Source organism: Xenopus tropicalis, chromosome 2 (assembly GCF_000004195.4).
Source record: "Xenopus tropicalis strain Nigerian chromosome 2, UCB_Xtro_10.0, whole genome shotgun sequence".
Taxonomy (NCBI): Eukaryota; Metazoa; Chordata; class Amphibia; order Anura; family Pipidae; genus Xenopus; species Xenopus tropicalis.
This window is the reverse complement of record NC_030678.2, coordinates 50,603,423-50,626,562: the sequence shown is the minus strand read 5'-3', so window position 1 is coordinate 50,626,562 and position 23,140 is coordinate 50,603,423. Positions and strand designations below refer to the sequence as shown.

General features: G+C 38.7%; 1 protein-coding gene across 2 annotated transcripts in view; it reads left to right on the top strand.

Annotated features, from left to right (window-relative positions):
• Window positions 1–23,140, top strand: part of guca1b (guanylate cyclase activator 1B) — a 24,256-nt gene extending 1,116 nt beyond the window's left edge. For both annotated transcript variants that reach the window (XM_004910731.4, XM_002933507.5), the window contains exons 2-5: window positions 6,235–6,435; window positions 19,311–19,460; window positions 19,600–19,714; window positions 21,200–23,140. In XM_004910731.4, the coding sequence (XP_004910788.1) occupies window positions 6,235–6,435; window positions 19,311–19,460; window positions 19,600–19,714; window positions 21,200–21,327 (594 nt within the window). In that variant the 3' untranslated portion in view covers window positions 21,328–23,140. The remainder of the gene's footprint in view (window positions 1–6,234; window positions 6,436–19,310; window positions 19,461–19,599; window positions 19,715–21,199) is intronic.

Sequence of the window (23,140 nt, the reverse complement as noted above, 5' to 3'; positions counted from 1 at the left end):
ACAAATTGTTCACACAATCTTGCCTAATCAGCTTTACCTGACCGTCTTAATAATTTTTTCTAGTTCTTCCTGTTATTGCAGAATAGCCCAGGACAATGTCTGCTGTTGTAATTATTCCTGACTTCTCCATTGATGCCCGCACACCATTTTGGGCCATATGGTGGCCCTCTGTTAAACCCAGTGGACCTCCAGATTCTCCTGCCTTTTTGCACTACACTTTGTAATTTTTACAATACAATTACTCTTAGGGCACACAAAGCATATTATCTTCTCTCCCCCTGCGAATTGCAGGTGGAAAAAAAGTGGATCAGCTCCTGTACGCTTCTGGATTTAGCTGCACTGACAGATACAGGTTCTGCCTGAGTAAAGCTACACAAAGTGAAGATTGGCCCAAAAAAAATGCATTCTTTCATGGTTTCCTGCCCAATCTCCATTTCACTCAGCATAACTGAAGTGAGGGATATGTTGTGCTTGTCAGGGAACCTGGAAGGGTATAGGAGCAGATCCCCTTTTCTCCGCTGGCCTACAAAACGCAGGTAGAAAGAAGCGGGTCTTACGTGCATGTGCCCTTGCCCTAACACACACACTTATTGGGGAAGTGGGGGCTTTTGTGTGCAATATTTCCAGATCTCTACATATCTTACAGTTTAGCAAAAATATGTGTAAGAAGTCGCTTATTTACCTTTTCTAATCATTATTTTTCATTAGGGGTTTTTAACATCTAACTTATTTGGATAAAATTGCACTGTGCAGCACTTTCCTTAGCACCAGTTATTTATATAGAAATAACTGATTTTTTTTTTTCAATTTATTAAAAGTTAAGTAACTTTTTTTTTGTTTTCTTTTAACATTGTTTCTTTCTTACAGTCAGTTCAACTACAGCTCTTTTAGTTTCTTCCTTGTCTAGTGTGAAGCTCTGCCCCCCTTTGAGCCCTCTTTCTCTGCAACTATGTGCATGCATGATTGATTTTAGTTGGAGCAGAGGCAGTGAGCATGCCCAGTAGGTACCTCTTTGAGCTCTTCATAGTCGTAGAGAGGAGTGCTCAGAAAGCAAAAGCTTCAAACTAGACAAAATTAACTATAAGTAGAGAACCAAAATAAATTTGCATTTAGGGAGAACTTCCTATTGGAGCTGCTTAGGCCCAATAAATAGTGTTGCTGGTTATTTTACAATTGTTTTTTTACAACTGTTTACAACTCATTTTACAACTGGCCAGTATAGGCATTTTTGTGTAACTTGGAATACAGTATTAAAAAATGGGCAGAATTATTATATTCATAATGGCTCATTTACCAATGCTACAGGCATAAGTGCTAGAACATTAAGGGCCACCCCTTACTCATGTGCAAGGAAGCGCCATAGTATGGCAGGCCTTAAATACAGTTCTAGCTCCCACCCCTTCCAGCTACAGTCAAGTGATCCTAATGGGCCAATAATAGGGCAACCATTTGAGGGGTTTAACCTTGAAAGCAAGCAACTAAAACTTAGGGGCACATTTACTAATCCAGGAATGTCCGAAAAGCGGCCGAATGCGTTTTTTCCGTAATGATCGGTACTTTGCGACTTTTTCGCGAATTCTCGTAACTTTTTCGAGCTCTCAATACGAAAGTTGCGACAATACGCGAAAGTCGTAATGGCTATGAAAAAGTCGCAACAATTCCCCAAAGGCATAATGGCAATGAAAAAGTTGCGACAATTCTTCAAAGGCATAATGGCAATGAAAAAGTTGCGACAATTCCCCTAAGGCATAATGGCAATGAAAAAGTTGCGACAATTCACGAAATTTGTTATGGCTATGAAAAAGTCGCGACAATCTCGCAAGTCGTACCGGTTACGAAAAAGTCGCGACAATTTACGGGAAAGTCGTAACGGCGACGAAAAAGTCGCAAAATGTTCGTTTTTCAATCCGAATTTTTCGGATTCGGATTCGTGGATTAGTAAATCAGCCCCTTAGTCTCTTTGTTAAATGTAGAATTCTTAATGAATCCGACTGGCCAGACTGGGAATGACTTTGACATAGCTAGCCAGCTTGAAGTACATTGCAATATATGGACAAACTTTTAATGTCTTAATGTCATATATTTATTGATAGCTTGGGAAAACAATAAGTTAGCTGAAAGCAGTTCTAATGTGTAGCGCTGGCTCTTTCTGAAAGCTCAGACTCGGGCACAATGCACTGAGTTGGCACCTACACACTAATATTATAACTAAGAAAAAAATACATTTGTTGGTTCAAGAATACACGTTTAAATGATAGAGTGAATTATTTCCTATGTTAACAGTGCAGTTTAGAAATAAAAAGTACACCATAAAAATCATGACAGTATCCCAGTATTTTTGGGGTTGACATATCCTATAAAGTATCATATAAATGTATAGTTTGACACTGAAGATAAAAGATATGTAATAATAGCATTTATGTTAGCATATAGTTCATAACATGCCATACAAATATGTGTTGCACTTGCCTACATTGCATTGTTGCCAACCAGTATATCATTTTCCCTGCACAAAATACATCTGTAATGAGCAAGAATTCCAACTCACATTGCACTGCATATGCCTTAATCTATTGTGTCCTGTTGAAACTGCCCCAATCCTCTTATACATAGAATCCTATCTAAATGCCTTTCAGCATTAGGAGAAGCAGGTCACTATTTTGCCACCTGACGAGAGATAAATATCAGTTATAATCCTCTCAAAATATTAAACATTTTTAAGATAAATTCTTATATAATGGATGTATTTGTATAAATGGTTGTGGGTTTTCTGAATATAGTATGAATATATACAAATATATGGGGTTTGTTTACTAACTTCCAAGAAAAACACTATGAAACTCAGTGTTGCTACTGTAAAAAGGTTTCTTTTTTTCCTTTTTTATATATCTGTCTGTAATTAATATGCAAAAAGGATTCTAATCTGAGCTGAAATTTCACATGGATGTACATTAAAAATGACATTAACCTTTCTTGAAAACAATGTTGCCAAGTTTATGAATCAATATTTTATAAAACTTGCTACAGTTTCTCTATAAGTTACAGTGGTTTGTGCCACCTCAGAGCAGGTGAACAGCTGGAGGTAAAATAATAAAAAATGCTTTTGAAAAATGCATAGGGAAAAAGGTAAAAATAATTACAATTTAAAAAATAAAAATCAAATCTATGGCAAAACGCCCGTTTTGCCTAAATTCATGCTCAGTGTTAGTAATTGCTCTCATTGTAAAATCGGTACTAACCCCAGAAAGACAATGCTGACCCTTTCATACATTGCTTCCTAATTATGGTGGGCACAAACACAGTTTTGCTCTTATGAAAACTGCATCCTCACAAAATTTGTAGTAAGCCATTAGCACTTGGCACTCACCTTGGGTTGTCCCCCTTTAAGTTAACTTTTTGTACGTTATAGAATGGCCAGTTCTAAGCAACTTTTTTTATTGGTCTTCTCAATTTGTTTTTTTTATAGTTTTTGAATGATGCGCCTTCTTCTTCTGACTTATTCTGCTCCCTGGTTGCTAAAGTAACTTGAACTTTAGCAACCAGATTATTGCTAAAATGTCAAACTGGAGAGTTGTTGAGCAAAACCCAAAAAATTAAAGAATAAAAAACAATTGCAAACTGTCTCAGAATATTGCTATCTACATCATATTAAAAGTTAACTCAAAGGTGAACCCCTTTAAAGTCCAGGCTTACATTACCTCTGTGCCACCAACTTGATTTACAGTATGTTGCAAACTATGGCACATGTTAATGCATAGCATGTATTCTATGTCAGACGCAGTATTTATCCACAGACTGAGAATCAGCCCCCCTGGCATTAGACATAGGGGCCCATTCATGAAACCATGATTTTTTTTTCGTAATCGTATTTTTTCAAATTTTTAGAACTTTTTGTAATGCCCATGATAATATTGTTAAAATAGTACGACTTTTTCACGGTTTTCATTAACTTCCACAAAAAAGTCACATTTTTCGCAAAGACTATGACCATTTCGGAATTTATTCAAGCTTTTGGCCAGAAGCTGTAGAATGCCATCCAGTCCTGTGAAAGGCTTCCAAAATCATGCATTGAAGTTTCAAAGCCAGAAAGGTTTTCGCGTCCATTTCCGATCGTTCGGATACAAAAATTTTGTGACTTTCAGGTCAACAACGATATTTTCGCACAATTTTCACACATCAGAAATTATCGCGGTTACTCCGAATTTTTTCCAATCGTGCTTTTAAAGGAGAAGGAAAGGTAAAAGCTAAGTAAGCTTTTTCAGAAAGGTCTATGTAAATACAGCCATAAGTACTTACAGTAATGCCGCACTGAGTCCTCTATCAAAAGAAACACAGGATTTCTTTGTAAACATGATGTTCCAGTGTCTGACTTCCTCTCTCGGAAACAGCCATAATTCCTGGGGCCAGAGTCTGCGCGGTTCTCTACTCTCTGCCCTCTCCTGCTCCCCCCTCCCACCAGAATGCTAAGAACTCCCAATTCCCCCCCCCTTAGGAATGTGTGATCTCAGCTATAACAGCTAGAGACTGCAAGGAAGCTACATAAAATGGCAACTGCGATCTTAAGCCAAAGGAGAAAGCTTCTAAAGCTGTTTACTCAGGTATGGTAATGGTTTCTGCAAAATAAATATATTGTTCTAGGTGACACTAATGTGGCAAATCTATTTGCAGTAAAATGTCAAAATTACTTTCCTTCTCCTTTAATTCGCGAAAATTCGTTGTTTAATGAATGGGCCCCTTAGAGTTGATTTTGGAATTAAATTGCATACTTTCACACTTCTGTGTCAAAATCCACTCTGTGAGTGCACTGAGGCTGAAACTGTGTCTGTCAGTACACTTAATGCAAGGTACGGATCTCTGCCCCCACTTCTACACAACTGGAAAAACAACCTTGTGTGCCATTAGCCTAAAGTATTACTGACGCTTTAGTGAAGAGTAAGTTAAAGTACATTGCTTGTTTGCAAGCTCTACATCAGAGAGAGTGGTATTAGCATTTGTTACCCCGGGGTTGTTTTTGCAAAAGCAGTCAATTTTACATGTGCCACAACCAGTTGGACATATGCAGTGGCACGCTCATTCTAGGCATCTCAGAGATTCTAACAGCTGCATTTACACACAAAATAGGTGCAGCACAATTGCACCAGTCGCATCACCCCCTTGTGACTGTAATAACACAGGAATTCTGGGAAAATGCAGAATTGCGGAGAAAAAAAACCCATCATGCTAATTGCACTTGAAATTGAATTCACTGCACTTATGGATGTACATGTGCCCACATGCCTCCTGGTAGTACCCATAGAGATTAATGCTAAATGCAGAAAAATATTGAGCTGTTTGTTTTCTGTGTTTCGTATTGATTTTCATCTCATTGAGTACAGACCCCCTGGAGAGAAATAGATCACTAAACACAGGTTGCCACAAGGTGGAACTCTTATCCACACTGCATTTAAAGATGCTTATGGATATGTACAAATGTTTATAAGAAAGGGGAGCAGAATATTTCCTCACAGTGAATTATGTCTAAATACAGTGGTGTTCTAGTTGTAATTGCACTTTAGCTGAACAGGCTGCATCAGCACCCAAATGCCCATATATAATATGTGTGTTTAACATCTTTTGTTAGCTTGGCCAATTTTTCAAAATCATAAACCATTAAAAATACACATATGGACATTTTGTAAAAGTGATTTATATTGTATATTGTCCATGTTTCCCATCTTATAGTATCTTATGTCTTTAAAAGGCGTTATTAAAGTCTTTGTTAATATCTTCTAATGATCTTAATTCTGCTTATCCATCCCTGCCAACACATTCTGCATTAGTCTCCCTCTGCGCTTTGCTATGCTGACCTGTCTGGAGTATAGTAGGACCAATATTTTGGCTTGGTGGATGCAACTATGGATAATTCATTTTCCTGAACCAAAAATGGAAGAAAATGAAATACTGGATTAGAAGCGATTACAGGAGGGGCACTGCAACTGAAATCTGTAGATTGATGTAGTCTGCATCTGCCTACCCAAGCTTTTGTAGAAAACCTTAGGAACAAAGGAAACATATTTTTGCAAGATACTTAATTGTAATCTGATGCATTTAGTATAATTGCTACCAAGAGGAGGATGTCCATCTCTGGGGGCATGAATAGGAAAAAAGAATTCAATTAATAAAAAAGCATTCTCATTCTGTTCTTTAATACACTGGGCATAAATTGTATTCTATTTTACTCAACTGTTACTAAAGATGGGCCAGCATCTGAGCGAGGAATCAAGCAAAGTGGAGATTGATGTGGCGGAGCTTCAGGAATGGTACAAGAAGTTTGTGGTGGAATGCCCCAGTGGGACTCTATTTATGCACGAGTTCAAGCGCTTTTTTGGGGTGGCAGACAACCAAGAAGCAGCCGATTATGTTGAGCACATGTTCAGAGCCTTTGACAAAAATGGGGTGAGTAAATACATTTTTCTGTTGTTTTTCTGCATAGAGCCTTCTCAATAGTTCTGTATTTGCTCATAAATAAGGTGTTTCAGTTAGATATAATGATGGAACAACTAGTTAATCTAAGCCAAGGAAATCTTGTAAACTTGCTGTACTGTAACAATTAAAACAAGTTTTGCCTACAAAAGCCACCTTTAGAATAAAAGTAGAGTTTAAAGGGGTTCACCTTTATGTAACTTTTAGGGGCTGATTTACTAATCCATGAATCCGAATCCTGAATGGAAAAAAATCGGATTGGAAACGAACATTTTGCGACTTTTTCGTATTGAGCGCTAGTAAACGGTGGGCAAACCTTTCCGATTTTTTCGCGACGGCTACGAAAAAGTTGCGACAATTCGCGCAAGTCGTAACGGCTACGAAAAAGTCGCGTCAATTTAGGAAAAAGTCGCGCTGGCGACGAAAAAAATCGCAAAATACCGATCATTACGAAAAAAACGCATTCGGACGCTTTCGATCCGTTCGTGGATTAGTAAATCGGTCCCTTAGTGTGATATAGAGAGTGATATTCTGAGATACATTGCAAGTGGTCTTCATTTTTCATTAAGCATGTTTTTTTGAATTATTCAGCTTTTTCAGCTTTGTTCAGCAGCTTCTCCAGTTTAGAATTTTAGCAGCTATCTAGTTGCTAAGGTCCAGACTACCCTAGCAACCAAGTAGTGGCGTTAGTGAAAAATTGGAATGTTAATAGAACAGACCTGAATAGAAGTAATAAAATATAACGATAACAATAAAATGATAGCCTTACAGAGTAACAGTTTTGGCTTCAAAAGTGACCCTCGTTTAAAAACTGGAAAGAGTTAAATGAAGAAGACAATTCAAAAACTATAAAAATAAAAATGAAGACCAGTTTAAAGGTTGCTAAGAATTGCTCATTCTATAACATACTAAAAGTTAATTTGAAGATGAACCACCCCTTTAATAGAGTTCACTCTAATGAAAGAAGTGTTTTATTATTTAGAACCACAAAAGAAGGAAATATAAAGATTAGTAAAAAAATTTTGTTTGAAGTATAAGCAGCCAAGCTGTTCAGCCTATAGTTATTTATATTGTAATGCCCTGTTAAAGCATAAGGAAAGTGTTATCTACTGGGGGGCTAACTCTTTGAATAACACTTTCAATAATTCTTTACAATACAATTCTGTGTACAGTCTCCTTCTGATCCTGACTATTTCCCTTTTGTTTTGCTAAGCTTTCTCATTTTTCTCATCTGCTGTCCTATCCTTTTACTGAATCAAATTCCTGCAGTAATGCAAATACAGGGTTTCACATGGGACCTTGGACCTCTGAATGGTTATGTTATAAAGAACTCTACAATCTCAGCCATTAAGAATAACAGACCTACTGCTGTGTGAGAGTAAGGAAGTTGGTATTCACTGCCTATGAAAGCATATAAGTTCACATAATGGGGCAGATTTACTAAAACTCTAATTTTTTAATTTTTTTCTTTTCAAAAATTCGAATAAACTCGTATCCATGAATGTCTGACATTTACTAAAAAGTTTGAACTGAAAAAGTCAGTGCGGGAAAAAGTCGCAGAAAAGTCACAATACTTGTCTCACCAAAATCTCTACTTTCTCAAACTGTTGCACACAGAACCAGTGTCAAAAATCTCAAAACGTCAAACTTTCATAGCAAAGAAGGATCCTCCAGGGAAGGGACATCCGCCATTGACTTCTACATGATCTCAGCAAGTTTTAGCTGGCGAATTGTCAGATTCAGATTTTTAGCAGTTTTGTCTCACAGTAAATTTTGAAAAAGTCTCAATTTCTTTCTGTGACTTTTAGTGCTAAAAAATCTGAATTGAAAAAAAACCAGGTAGTAAATTGCTCCCAAATAGTTTCCCCAAACCACCCTACTTTATTTCTAATTATAGATTGTTTTCAATCCAGCATTCCCTTGCATAAGTGCCTGGCCTCATTTGCTGCTTGATGGGTCAGTGGATTTTGCAGCCCAATTGCATGCTCTCTGTCCATCACCACCAGACATTATTGCAAATTGAATACATTAGAGGTTTGTAGGTTTGGAACTCTTTCTAACCTACATGAGACTGTATTAATTAAACATATGCTATATGGACCCCAGCTATATTAATAAGTAAGGGATTGTTAAACGTTGTGGTTTTTATAATGGTCCGATACATTGCATAAATATTAGTATTACCCAGTATTAAGCTGTAAGTTTGCACCATTAGTTGGTCTTGAATTTCAAGGGGTAAAAAAGAAGGGTAAAAATTATTACTGCTAATTTAGTGCGCTTCCTTAAAACATAACCTTTAATAGATGGAGCCACGGCTTCCTTAAAACATAACCTTTAATAGATGGAGCCATGGAGGGATTTCCATCAATCCATTACAAAAATTGAATTGTTCATTGCTAAGCACTATACCAGCATTGTCAGTAGCAGACCTACATGGTGACACCCGCCAAAGCTCCAGGCTTGGAGGGGCCACCAAGAGACATCAAACCTGTCTAATTTGCACTAATCAACTGAAAGTACAATTTATTAATGTGATGTCTAAACAGCTGCGGAACTAACTTTTTAATGTAGCTGCATTTAATAATTGATAAGGACGTGGAATTGGGCATATTGGGAACAGGGCCGCCATCAGAAATTACGGGGCCCCTCACAAAAAAAAATTCTGGGCCCCCCCTCCTCCCACACCCCCAATGGCCCCTCCCCCAGTGACCCCCCCCCCATCAATACAAAAGACATACAGACATTGGTAGCCAGGGGTTACATTTTGCATTGGTGCCAGGGCAGGTACCCCCTAAATCATTGCTAGCCAGCCCAGGGCCCCCTAAAACATTGGTGGTCCTCCCCCAAATTACTCATACTCATACCCCAGGGCACCCCCAGCATCCTTTGGCTCCCCCCAGGCCCCCCCAAGCATCCTCCTGTTTCCCCCAGGGCCCCCCCAAGCATCCTTCAGCTTCCCCCAGGGCCCCCCCAAGTATCCTTCAGCTTCCCCCAGGGCCTCCAAGCATCCTCCAGCTCCCCCACAGCTTCCTCCGGCTTCCCCCAGGGCACCGCCAGCATCCTTCAGCTTCCCCAGGGCATCCTTCAGCTTCCCCCAGGGCATCCTTCAGCTTCTCCCAGGGCATCCTTCAGCTTTCCCCAGGGCCCCCCCAAGTATCCTTCAGCTTCCCCCAGGGCCTCCAAGCATCCTCCAGCTCCCCCACAGCATCCTCCTGCTTCCCCCAGGGCACCGCCAGCATCCTTCAGCTTCCCCCAGGGCCCCCCCCAAGCATCCTTCAGTTTCCCCCAGGGCATCCTTCAGTTCCCCCAGGGCATCCTTCAGCTTCCCCCAGGGCCCCCCAAGTATCCTTCAGTTTCCCCCAGGGCATCCTTCAGCTTCCCCCAGGGCCCCCAAGCACCTTCCATTTCCTCCCAGCAGCCTCCAGCTCCCGTGATGTCCTCCTCTATGTGCTGCGGCTCTCAGCGGCTTCTCTGCTTTCATAAGGTTGCGCTCCGTGCGTGTGACGTCAGTACGCACGGGCGCAACCTTATAAAAGCGAGGATGCGACAGAGAGCCGCGGCACATAGAGGAAGACGGAAGCAAAGATTGGGCCCGGGCCGGGCTTGATGAAAGGGGGCCCGGAAACTCTAGCGCGGCCGGGCCCCCTTTAAATCTAAAAACGCCCGGGCCCGGGACAGTCGTACCCCCTGTGCCCCCCTGATGGCGGCCCTGATTGGGAACTACAGCTGGGGGTCCGTTAACAAGCTGTAGGGCAGCAAATCTAGTAATGCCAGGTTTGATATAAACCTTTGATATAAACTATCATTGGAAGTAAACTAGATACGCACATGAACTACTTAAAATGGGAATAGTTTATGACATCAGTTTGTACTAATTTTTAGTTTCTACTGTATTTGCATTGATACTGCAGTGTGTTTAAGTTATAAAAACTAAAGGGAAGCAAAAGATTTGCATGTGATTATTAAAGGTGGCTATACTCAAGCAGAAATTTGTGCACAGGTCAGAAATTTGAATTTTAATTACATTGTTTAGTTTCTGTTTGTACTATTATCCTGCCTGTTTAGGTTTGGGATTCTAAACCTGATATATGTATGTGCAGTGACTTTAGCTATAAAATATGCATTAGGTGGACCCTAGGAAACAGAAACCTTAAAAATTGCAGATAGATGATATTAAGCTCCACTGGGTGTGTACTTTCAACAGCATTGATCTCCTGGATCAGGTACGTTCTTCTGGCCTTAACTCAGCAGTGGCTCCTTCCTCCCTGCTTCCCTGAATGGACTCTTCTACAAAATAGCAGCAAAGAACTTTAAAGGACACTGTTAATCTGTTAAACGCATTTAAACAGTGTACTATTGTGCAAAACAATGACATTCTGGATTGGAAACCAATGTTTCATACAGGTTTACTTAGCATAAAATGCTGCCTTGGCAAATTAGGTTGAGTGGTGGGTCTAGACCTAAATAGTATATGCCCAACCATAAAACAGAAAATGAACATGACCCTTTGCTCCCTATGCATTTATATGAAGTTAGCAGCATATTGGACAGATTTTGCAACATCCACTGCGGCAATCAAAACAATGTGGCTTTAGTTATTGCCGTATGGTTGCCACCTGTTCAGTTTTGTCCGGTTTTTTAAGGGGCTGTCTGGTTCAAAAAATTTTACCTGGTTTTCAACATTCTGAAAACTGGCTAGAAACCCTCTGAATTATGTCTGACGTCATGATGTGCCCAGAAAAGTCATCACATGACGGCGGCTAGCATGATGACGTCAGCGGCGCACTTCTCCGACATCACCACGCATACCTCTTTGCCCAGGTTTAAAATGCAGCAAAGGTTGCAACCCTAAATTGCAGTGCATGTAAATGACCAAATAGCATAGATCTAGTGAATAAGCCCAAGGAAATCCATGTGTAGAAGTGTGGATTGATTATAGGGGTTACTTTTTTTTTTTTTTTCTTCGAGTTAAATGTTTAAAGTAGAACTAAAGTATAACAAAGGAGTAGGTAGGCATGCTGCCCCAGTAGCCCCCATCTTCTTTTCTGCTGATTCCCTGCACATGCTCTGTGCTGCTGTCAATTACTGAGCTTAGGGACCGACTCACAATATACTGTATATATAGAATATAAATGTCACAATATAAGGCTGATTAGTAATTATTTCATATTTCTTATTACATAGCCATCAGAATATAATAATCAGCTTATATGGTAGGCAAGCCTTGTTTTCTGCTTAGCTTCTCAACAGCTGCCAGAATGCACTGAGCATGACACTGCTAACAAAAGCCAAGATGAGGAGCTTCTGGGATAATTTTGAATTGAATCATTACTGCTATAGAGGTACTGAACATTTAGGGTGGCGCAAAAAGCTGAGAACATAAAACATGACATTTGTAGCCATATTCGTTTTTATAGTTTATTTCTCCTTTACACCTCCTTGAATGTTGTACATAACGCAGTGAAACAAGCAATGCAAGTACTGTAACAAAAGAATAAACAATTCTAATTCTTATGCTTGACAAATGGTCCTGATGATTGAAAACTTTGTGTTAAGTCATAAAATGATAATAAAGAGAACACTAAAAGAAAGAAGCGTAATGTACTCCAAGCGGGGTCGGATTTAAAAACACAGCGCCCTGAGGCTGCCACCTTTTCCCCGGCCGCCCACTTTCTGCCCCCCCCCAACCCTTTAACTCACATACGGAGCAGTGGGGAGAGGACGCCTGAAGTTTCTGCACGTCTGGTCCGCATGTGAGTAAAATTTCAGTGCGGCTTGGGTTTCATGCCGTCCCTAAATTTGTGCCGCCCTAGGCCCGGGCCTTTGTGACTTCGCCACAAATTCGTGCCTGACGCCCACATCTGTTCAAGCATATTTGCAAGAGTGGGGCACAAAAACACCAGGAAAGTCAGCACTGCTAGTCCAAACAAGAACCAAAAGTCTGTTGCAAGTATCCTTACATGACTATGTGTCTGTTTTTTTATACATTTGTTACCTGGGCATAGGAGAGAATTGATCAGGGAACCCCTTAAAGGAGAACATAACCCTAAAAACAAAGAAATATTTTACATTGAGCTTATTGTGCAAATCGCTTATAAGTGCTCTTCCCAAAATCCCACTCAATACTCATTTCGCAGTTAGTATATAAAACTATTTATTCTCATCAGATATCACCCTAGCATGCCTTCAGGCTGAGTCCCCCCAGCCATAGTTTGACAGGATGACAAAAATGTCATAAATTTCTGAGTCCAAACTGAAAGAGGTTTTTCACTTTTATTTATTTTCATACATCTGTTTCAAGAGGAGGAAATATGCGATGCATGCTTTAGTGAATCTTGTGTATCTGGGTGTTGTTGTATGGCTACAGAACAGGTGCAAAGGGGAAGATAAGGTCTAGGATGCATAAGATGTAAATCTGTGGATATAATGTTGGCCTTGTTTTATGCAGGGATTAACAGATAGATGTGGACTTATGATTTAGAATGCTGATTCAGAATCCCCAACTGCAGAAGCAGGGCACTTACATAAGGGCATCCACACTTCAGCGAACATGTAGCAGTGCTCATTACCCTATGAATATGAGTGGTTTTGCATTTTATATATCTCATTGTTTTCTTATGTTTATAGGTATTTCCAATATAATGTTCTGCTGGGTAATCCCAATTACAAATAACACATGAACACATGAAAAAAATTGAAAATGTGATCTTTTTAAATACCTGCAATTATGTACCCCTGCCATAATAACAATAATTATTAGTTTTTTTCCCAATGTTTTTGTTACTGTTCATTATTTATATAGGGTCACATTATTTTGTAGCACTTTATAGTGTTTTTACATCAGTCCCTGTCCCAGTCATCCTATTATCTATCATCCCTATAATATTTACATTATGGTCAAATGTATCAGGAACTAAGCTGCATGTATGTTGTTGGACTGTGGCTGGACTTGAACCTAGGGTCTCTGTGCTAGAAGGCAGCAGTGCTAACCACTGTGCTACTAAAGTGTCTACAACATCCAAGCATTTTTACATTATATGTTTTAGCTTCTATTGTGTTACGTTCATCTTTGCAGATGGCACTTTCTCTTTTGTTGTCTTGTTCTTGCCACACATATCTACTGCTTTAAAAATGTGTTTATTCTTTTTATCTGCTGCACTCCAATTAGAGTACTGCTACTGCGACTCTCTCCCTAAGTTTTTTTGTTTGTTTAGCATAATACAAGACAATATGGCAAGTTGCCCCCGATAGCAGAGATTTATTATGGGTGACTTATCTCTCCGTCGGACATAAGCTTTACGGTATTATGTACCTCCAGGCAAATTTCTTCCAGAAATAAGAGCATAATTTGGCCCATTGCAGCTTATCTTGGCCTTGTGTTTGAGACCATTGTCACTGAAAGTTAAGTTTTGTCCAAGTTTCAGGCAACATAAAGAGGTTCTCATGCCGTATTTCCCTGTATTTGCACCTTCAGTTTGTCTTTCTATATTAACAGTATGCCCAGTCCCTGTTCATGGAAAGCAGCCCTACAGCAACATGGCTCTAGATTTTTAAAGTCAAGAGGAGGCAATGGTGTTAGTATTATTTTAGGTAAATGTGCGGTGACTCCATAAAAATATGCCTGATGTGTTGATGCAAACTTTGAGTTAGATGAGAAGAAAATTCTCCCTATAGTAAATATGCCCCAAGGTGACTCATTTACAAACCTGGGTGCTAAATTGCACCAGCGGGGTCACCTGTGGCAACAATATAACCCTTATGTGATAAAATGTATAACCTTAGTGCAAATACCAAATTTATATCCAAGAACAGGAGCGCCCTCCTCTTTCTTGACTTTTAGAACAGGCCTGAAGGAAAAACAAAAGAACAGTTTAGTAAATTTAATCTCCAGTTAAAGCACTTTTGTGTATGTGCTCCAAATAGTGCATAACAGTGTCCCCTTTCACATAATAGATTAATCCACAATCCTTTGCAGTATAGTGGTTAGATTACTTATAAATAGGTAGGGTGATCACAAAAAGGCCAAACACTTGCCAGACTCGTAAGGAAGCCACTTTCACTTTCAAAACACATTGGCAATGTTACGCATGGAATAAAAAAACCTTCCTTTGGGGAACTTCAGGGAGTACTGAGAAACAGCAGCAACATCCAGTGACATTAGACCATGCCACAGTTCTTTCCTGACCATGCCCAGTTATTCCTGGACACCTACCAGATCTGCCCACACTGCACCCCCTTTCCACAGCTCTTCAGCCATCTGCAGGTTTGCAATGCAGGACTGTCCCACAAAAAATTGTACTACTGGGAGGTATGTATCTTGGCTGCCTCTTACCTCTGAGGTAAGCTATTATGTGTCTAACCATTATGTAATCCTATACATGGCCTGTCTGCACCCACTGGACCATGCCAGATGAAGATTTTAATTTTGAGGCTTTTAAATTATCCATACTACATCCTTAGGGCTCATTTACATCCACAAGCGCAGTGGGCAACTTAATACCACTTCCAAAGGTGCTCCTGGCACTTCCCTATAGATGCACTTGGCCCTGCTTTGTGCTTTCTGTCTTGCATTCACAGAGAAACCCAGGAGATACTCCCACCTTCAGGTTTCCCTCAGCGCCCTGTAGCACACTAGCACTGAAAAAATGGGGGGCACAAGTCACCTGCACGGCAAACACTGTAAGTGATGGCAGACAGATGCCACAATTTTATCACAAATCTGCGAAAAAAGCACATGCACAGTTGCATCCATTTTTGTGAATAAGATGCAGTAGCCTTTTTGCATCACCAATAACACTAGAATTCTGGAAAAAATGGAGCACTGTGTAACATGCCAATTGTGCACAAACATTGCATTTTGCATTCTGCATCTAGGTAAGTGAATGCAACATCTTATGAAGCTCCAAGCTTCAGGTCTTCCACTGGTGGAAACTTTTAGGCAAACTTTAGAGGTTGCTGCCCTCTAGTTAACAAATGAAACATTTCATTATGCTCTAACTCATGTAAAACAATGTCATCCTTATAGCTGTATTATTATTATTATTCTTTTTCTATATATAATACACAAGAGCCATAGATATCTTGTAATTGATATCCTTAAAAAAGGTGCTTGGTGATTTCATCAGTTATCATTGTTACTTACTGGTGTTATATCTGTGAAATGACTCACTGATTCTTGTGTGTTATAAGAAAGTGCCCCCCTTGTAAAATTTGAAGATATTTGAAATTACTTTGGAGTTCCCTGACTATAAAAGCACTAGCCTTCAGCCTTGTACTGTTAGATGATCATCTTCTTGGTCAACTCCTTGGTGACTTCTGGGGGGGTGGTGTAAGAGCACTAAGAGGCACAAGAAAAAAAAAGTAAATTCTCAGTACAGCGTCAGGACGTGCCGCACAGCCCTGTCTATTTGAAGACTTCAAAATGCACAGTACAAAGTGTAATAAAATGGCCAATGCACTTTGCTATGTTTGGCTCTGCAAATGTGGTCATATATATTAAAAATTCCAAATGGTTGCCCTTTTATTGGCAACCATTAGGATCACACGACTTTAGCTGGGAAGGATGGGAGCTAAAACATAGAGTTGGCCACTGCTCCTGTACGTCCGCAACTGCAGTTGTGGTCCTCTGCACTTACTATTTATTCACTTTTATTAAAGGAACTTGTGTCAAAAGGCACTCCTTGCATTTCCATAAGGCAGTTCTTCCTGCCTTCAATTGTGAATTGAGCACTGCTGCGTCTATTGACATAGGTCAACCCTGGGGCTCCCCCTACCCATGCTGTTGCTGTCATTTTGCCCTACCCCAATTGTGCCACGTTCTTGCTACTGCAATGGTACTGGATACTGCATTTTGCTCGAAATTGCACTTTGCTCACTGCACCTGTAGAAATACATTCTCCCTATAATCTTTATATACTTCTTTATCACTACTATCGCTACTGCCAGGCTTTCTTGGCCTGTCTGCCCTGATCTGCAGAATGTTGTGTCTGCACCTAGAGAAGCTGCATCAGCCCATGCATATTACATGGAACAGATTTTGTAGGCGAAACACATGAGTATGCATTTTTGCTTTGAAATCCATTCCATGCTTCTGCACCCAGGTCACAGACACACCTTTCTGCAAATCGGAGTGGACGAGCCATTTCTCATCCTGCGTATAAGTGAAACCCCCAAGTGTTGCAGTAACCTACTGTAAATAGAAACTGTTGCTTATAGAAACATCCACGAAATTGAAGTGGATGCTTAATAATTCCTTATTAACTTATTTCAATATTTTTTTTTATTAGTATGCTTCCTTAACCCAACATTTTTCTCCTGCTGTAAACAGGTCAACCATGCTGTGTGTCAGTAGTGCATTGCAAATTGCTCAGTCATACTGTCAGTCATGTTGTAGAACAATATGTGATCTAGACAACCAATGGGAGTGAAGAGAAGTTTATGAAGAACAATCAATGCCCTGGTGTATGCAAATTGTAAATAGTTTCATTTTTAGTGTTTAATTATAGTAATTGCACTTCCTTTGGGGATTTAGGTTCCATCTTTTTAGTTGGAGACATTCTTGGACATTTTCCCCTATCCACCTGAAGTTTTTTTGTCATCATAAATGACCAGTGGCACATTTTGTGGTAATTAGAGCTTTTCAGGTATAGACAATTGTATGGAACTGACACTGGTGGTTTGATCTTTGCTGTGTGGTGATATTTATGTGCCACTCATGACAAATTTATAATAAACTGTTAAATTATGTATTAATTCATATGCTGATTGTTCTATACTAGTAATATTGATTTTGATTAAATTCAGGATCATGAATTATGTTTTTATGGTACAGTTTTATTAGCTTATGGAACTGTATTTTGATTCTTTTATATGGTTAGTACACCTCTATATTGCATAATATAATGTAATCATGGTGGAATCAGGAAGAACCGGCAAAAATATGTCAGTGACTCACAGCATGAGTGTGTTGCAATTACAAGAATAATATTTGGTTGAGCATATATGTAATGCAATGTATAAACATTACAAAACAACAACAGTAATGCCAGATTTATTTAACATAAAAGAGTTTAGTGGAGTTTTCATTGAAGCAATGGTTTCTTATTAGTTTAGTGTTTGAACACTAGGTAGTGCTCTGTACTTATCCTTGTATTATCCTTTGCTTGCTTTAAATGTGTTATTTATAGCTTGTGCTAAACTGCAGACTCACTACTTACTGTAGAGCCGGTGAGAAAGCAGTGATCCATTTCATATCAAGTTGTAACCAGTACATTGAACTATTTTAGCACTCCAGGGATACTTTAACTAGTGCCCCCCTTCCTTCACACACAGTGACATAAGGACAGTAACAAAACAATATTCTCTACACCTAACAGCTGACACAGACAGCACACAGTTTAATGCTTTCTTTATTAATGTTTTAAACATTTTAGAAATAACCACTCCCCCTTTATATCTCACAATGATATTTGATTTGCCATGAGAGGCAACATGCAAAAACTCAGCAGTTTGCTATATGTAACGGGTGTTTAATTTTTATTAACAGGAAGGTGTTATAAAGGTGAACATTCAGTTAGGCAGAAACATGGTCTGAGTGGAATGCAGTTGAGCTAATGAAAGAAAACATGTATATATCATTGGTTACTCTGGGTTACACAAGAGGCCTACACTGCCTATACTACTCAGTTCCTGAAGTGACTATTTGAAATGTTTACTTCAATCCAGTAAACAAAATTTCAACAAATTTCACACATCTATGTGCATATATATGCCTGCACAAATGCTATTTATTTTTTAATAAGTAATCAGTCAATTTCTAGCAAGGGAAATTTAGGCTGTGATACCATACAGTGGCATTCATTAGAGGCATGCTCTGCATAGGATGTGCTGCAGGAAAGACGACATGCCCTGATTTATTTTACGCAATAAGGAGGTGCTTTCAATGCATTGCAGTGAACACTGGGTCAGGGTTTGTGATACACTAGAATGACACCTGTTCAAAGGTTCAAATACATTGGGAGCAGTGCAAAGCAACATGGGTGAAAGTTTATCTTTCATTAGGGCAACGATCCCAAACACTCAAGGCCAAACTAACAGAGCAATGGCTCAGAGCAAATAGGTGAATGTCCTACAATGTCTCCTCAGCTCAACTGAGAATGTATGGAACTTTTTAAAAAATGTACAAGCAACTAACATGAACAACCTGGGGCTAATAGATATTGTTGGGACTATGGTTTGCTATACCGTTATCTTTAACATCAGCCTGGAACAATGTGACAAAATAAAGCCCATTTTGAGTTTCTGTGGTTGGACACAAAAATATCACAGAGAACGAATTTCAGTGTAGGATGTTATTCAGTAAAATGAGAGAATTGCCCAAGGGTCTGCATCATTTGTAATAGAGGTATGGGGCTTCTTATCCATAAAACTGTGATCCAGAAAGCTACAAATTATGGGAAGGTCACCTCCTGTAAAGTCTATTTTGAATAAATAATTTTTAATTATTTTCTTTTCTGTAATAATAAAGCAGAACTTTGTATGTGATTGTAAATAACCTTCATAAATATATATACACACACACATACAATAAAGGTGGTCCACACTCCAATATCCATGTTTCTGAAAATTCTTTATTCTTACATTTGACCAATGTTATATATAAAATCTGTAGACATAAATATATTATTACAATGATTATAAAATCTAAATACATATAGAATAATTGGTCTTTCTCATTCATCCGAAGGTGCAAGTTACTGTAATGTCATTTTCGTTATTAGTCATACAAGGCATGCATTTTAGTACTGATACACCGTATAACAATGAGATTTGCACTCTTTTTTTTGCAGGATAACACTATAGATTTTTTGGAATACGTAGCAGCTTTGAATCTTGTTTTAAGAGGAAAATTAGAGCACAAGCTGAAATGGACATTTAAAGTGTACGACAGAGATGGAAATGGCTGCATAGACAAGGCAGAACTGCTAGAAATAGTCGAGGTGAGAAACATATTTCTGTCCTAAGAGTTTCCTATCTTTACTTAATGTCACTCTCTTTTTATACAGTCCAGACCTTCATGATGATGACTGCTTTACTAACTGAATTATATTAAGCAAACCATTTTCATTTTATTGACAGTCTATCTATAACTTGAAGAAAGTCTGTCGTCGAGGACAAGACGAACGAACACCCTTGCTTTCTCCAGAAGAGGTGGTAGAGAGGATATTCCAGTTAGTGGATGAAAATGGAGATGGTAATGTTGTTCTTAGTCCTTATGAGAATTTATATGCTCTTCTACAGGATCAATGGTCAAGCAAGACCTAGATGCTATTGCAGTCCAATATGTATAGTATGCTACACTGTGCGCCATACTGTTACACCGTTTGGAAACATGCAGACTGAGACTTTATGCAAAATGCTCTTGTGCCCCTGAGTGCTTTTTCATATCTGCCTGGGGAACTGTAAATGAGCTCATATAAATGAGTTGCAATAGGAACAAAGGTACACTTAGATGATAAGCTGATTTAGTGTCTCTGCCCTTGTTTGGTTGATCTTTAGCAAATGACTTTATTTTCTCAATCCACTACATGTAATCCTGTATTACATAACAGTAACTGCCTAGTTAATGTATGTGAAACCAGCTTAAATACCAATAGTTGTTTGTATGTTATATAACCTGTAATTGCCTGCCGTACACACTTTGTTTGGTTTTGCAATCGTTCTTTTTTCACTGACTGACTGAGAAAAGATTCATTATAGTTGAGTTTTTTGACTTGTGCTGATGCCCAATATATATAAAGTAGCACCAACATGAGGAAGCCTTGAAAATTGAGAAACTCATTGTTTTATTTAATTTACTTAAAATAAAGGCCAATGTTTCACATAATACGTGTGTATATTTATATTATATATAAATATATATATATATAGTAATTATATACACTATATCATTAAATTAAATTTGAGTCCACAGGTATATCTTTATAAATAAAGTTACTGAATAAGTTACTTATGGAATCATGATTTCTGTTCTGGTTTAGGTATTATCGGTTTTAGGTATTACCTGGCTGCAGGTGGGGATGATTTAGGTGTTTGCAGTTTGAAATAATTTGGTTGTAGTTGGTGATCTTGTTGGATTCAGTCAGTGATACATTGGATGATTTTAGTTGTTAATATTTTGGTTGAACCCAGTTGATAGGATGCAAGTAGTGATACTATTACTCACTAGCTTGGTGGACATGGCAATTTAGCTTATGGCAATAAGTCTATTGTTCTTTATAAGTTAAGAATGGGAAAGGTTTATTATTTTACATATTCTGTGACAAGATGAAACTTTTTAAAATATGGGATGTTTCAACAGTTCCTGTTAGGAACAATGTTAGTCAGAACCACAAATAATGCAACCAATTGCAAATTGCCTCAGAGCAGCCCTCTCTTCATCATACTAATTTAACTCAAATGTGAACAACCCCTTAACGGTGTTAGCAGCTGCATTCATTAAGAATTTTCACAGGATATTTCCCTAAAGTGATCCTTGTATAATTTATGCCTAAAGAGTTTAAAAAATCTAAAGGGTTACTTGGACAAATATCACATAGAATTAATATAAAGCCTAGTAAAGTTATTAGAGATATAAAAATACATGTTTGGGAAGATATTGAACAAATATTTTGTGCTGTGTTATGGTTACTTACTGTATGTATTGGTTTCACCTTTCTTTTTATTCCTATTTCACTAGGCCAGCTGTCCTTAGATGAGTTTGTGGATGGAGCACGCAAAGACAAATGGGTGATGAAGATGCTTCAGATGGATGTGGGCCCAGGAAGCTGGATTACTGAACAGAGAAGGAAAAGTGCTCTCTTTTAATAGTGTGTGGGCTTTCTGTTTCACTTAAGTGATGAAACTCTTCAAGGAAAACAGAGATGCCAAACTGGACATTAATGTGAGGGATTGAGAGATAAAGTGAGAGATAACAGTTGAGAGATAAAGTGGAATCTGTCAAAGCATGCATTTAGGAAACTATGCACAAAATAATGTATCTGCATCTAAAGTTAATGTTTATAGTGTTTTTAGATACAGTAGTTGAAATTTGATATGGTTGATTATTACATATTTGTACTCTAGCATTTTTTTATTGTAAATATAGATGTTTATGGCTAGTGGTCACTAGATTTGATTAGCTTGTACATTAGTAAATAACACTTGTAATACATAGTAGGCCAACCGCATCCTTCTCAGAGAAATGTTACTTTTAATAAGCTTAGGCAGGGGTTTGGCCAGTCTGTGTATAGTATGAAAATATATGCCTTCAGGTTAGGGTTGCTGTCATCTTTTTGGCTTCCTATACAGTTTATAGGAAAAACTTGGACACAGCAAAGCTACATAGAATATTTATTAATTAGGACATCACTTACATACATTTAAAAAAAATTGCTTTAAAAACGTTAAAAAGTAAAGACATATTTCATTTTCATATTTGCCAAACCCTTCTAAACCATTGTAGATACCACTAATACCATATACAGTAAAAAGCCTTGATTTTGTTGCACTACCCCCTCCATCCTCCCCCCTCCCCTTCGGTAGTTGTGCCTGCTACTCCCAGGTTTAACACTTTCTACTCCCAGGTGATGGAAGTTGCAAAGAAGCCCTGTACATGACACCTGTGCAGGTGCTGTTTGCACCCATAATAGTCTTGAGGTGCAAATGGCTTCTATATGAGCCCTAGGAGGTGCAGTATTTTGAATCTTTACCATTTCAGAACTTGCACCCTGCCCATATAAGAGAGCACTTACAGTCTTATACTTGTAATACATTTATTCTTGTTCCAATGAAATTACAGTGTTACATTAATTTCTGGGTGGCTGAGGTTCAAAAACATATATGACCATCTGGTCCAACCTTTTGCATAACTAGTCATATCAAACTTGAAGTCAGTCAAGTCCCTAAGCTCTATGGGCTTTTTATTTTAAGGATTTTATAACATTTTCAGGGTTAACTCCAAAGCATGATTCCTTAAAATATTTGCCCCAGTCTCAGAAATATTTAAGAACAAACACAACTTCCCAAATCACGCAGATAGCACATCGGAGGGTTGTGTTTAACATAACTCTAGAGCTACCAGCCCTTTCTCCACCTGCCTGCCCACTCACATCCCCCAATCCCAACCCACTCGTCCCGGGGTGGGTAAGCAGACCCTGTGGTCTGGCCTCCTCCCAGATAGAGGAAGTAGACCTTGTGGTCGCCCCCTGTCTGCTTCCTCTATCATTACTCCACTGATCCCACTAATGTGCAGTATACTGTAGAAAATTCTTTTTACCTTGTATAATGATAGAGATGTGTTTTAAAATGCCTTTGAGAAACAATTGTTTCTGCTATCAGGATTAAGTATCTATTTAAGTCAGTGATTCACTAAGAAAGACATTTTTAATAAACCCCCCTATCCCAAACTTCACGTTAGAAATGCCTTAGTTCCATGGAAAACTGATACTAATCCAATCTGAGCAGTTACCAAACTTGACTTCACCTCTAGGCAGGATGTAATCCAATACCAATGGATTTCCGTTGATCGGATTTCTTAAGTGTCCTAAATTAGAAAGCTAAGGAGCACGGCAGAGGCTAGAAAGGTCAATGTGGCTGCCAATTGTCAAGAACATTTTTAAATAAATATAAATATTAAATA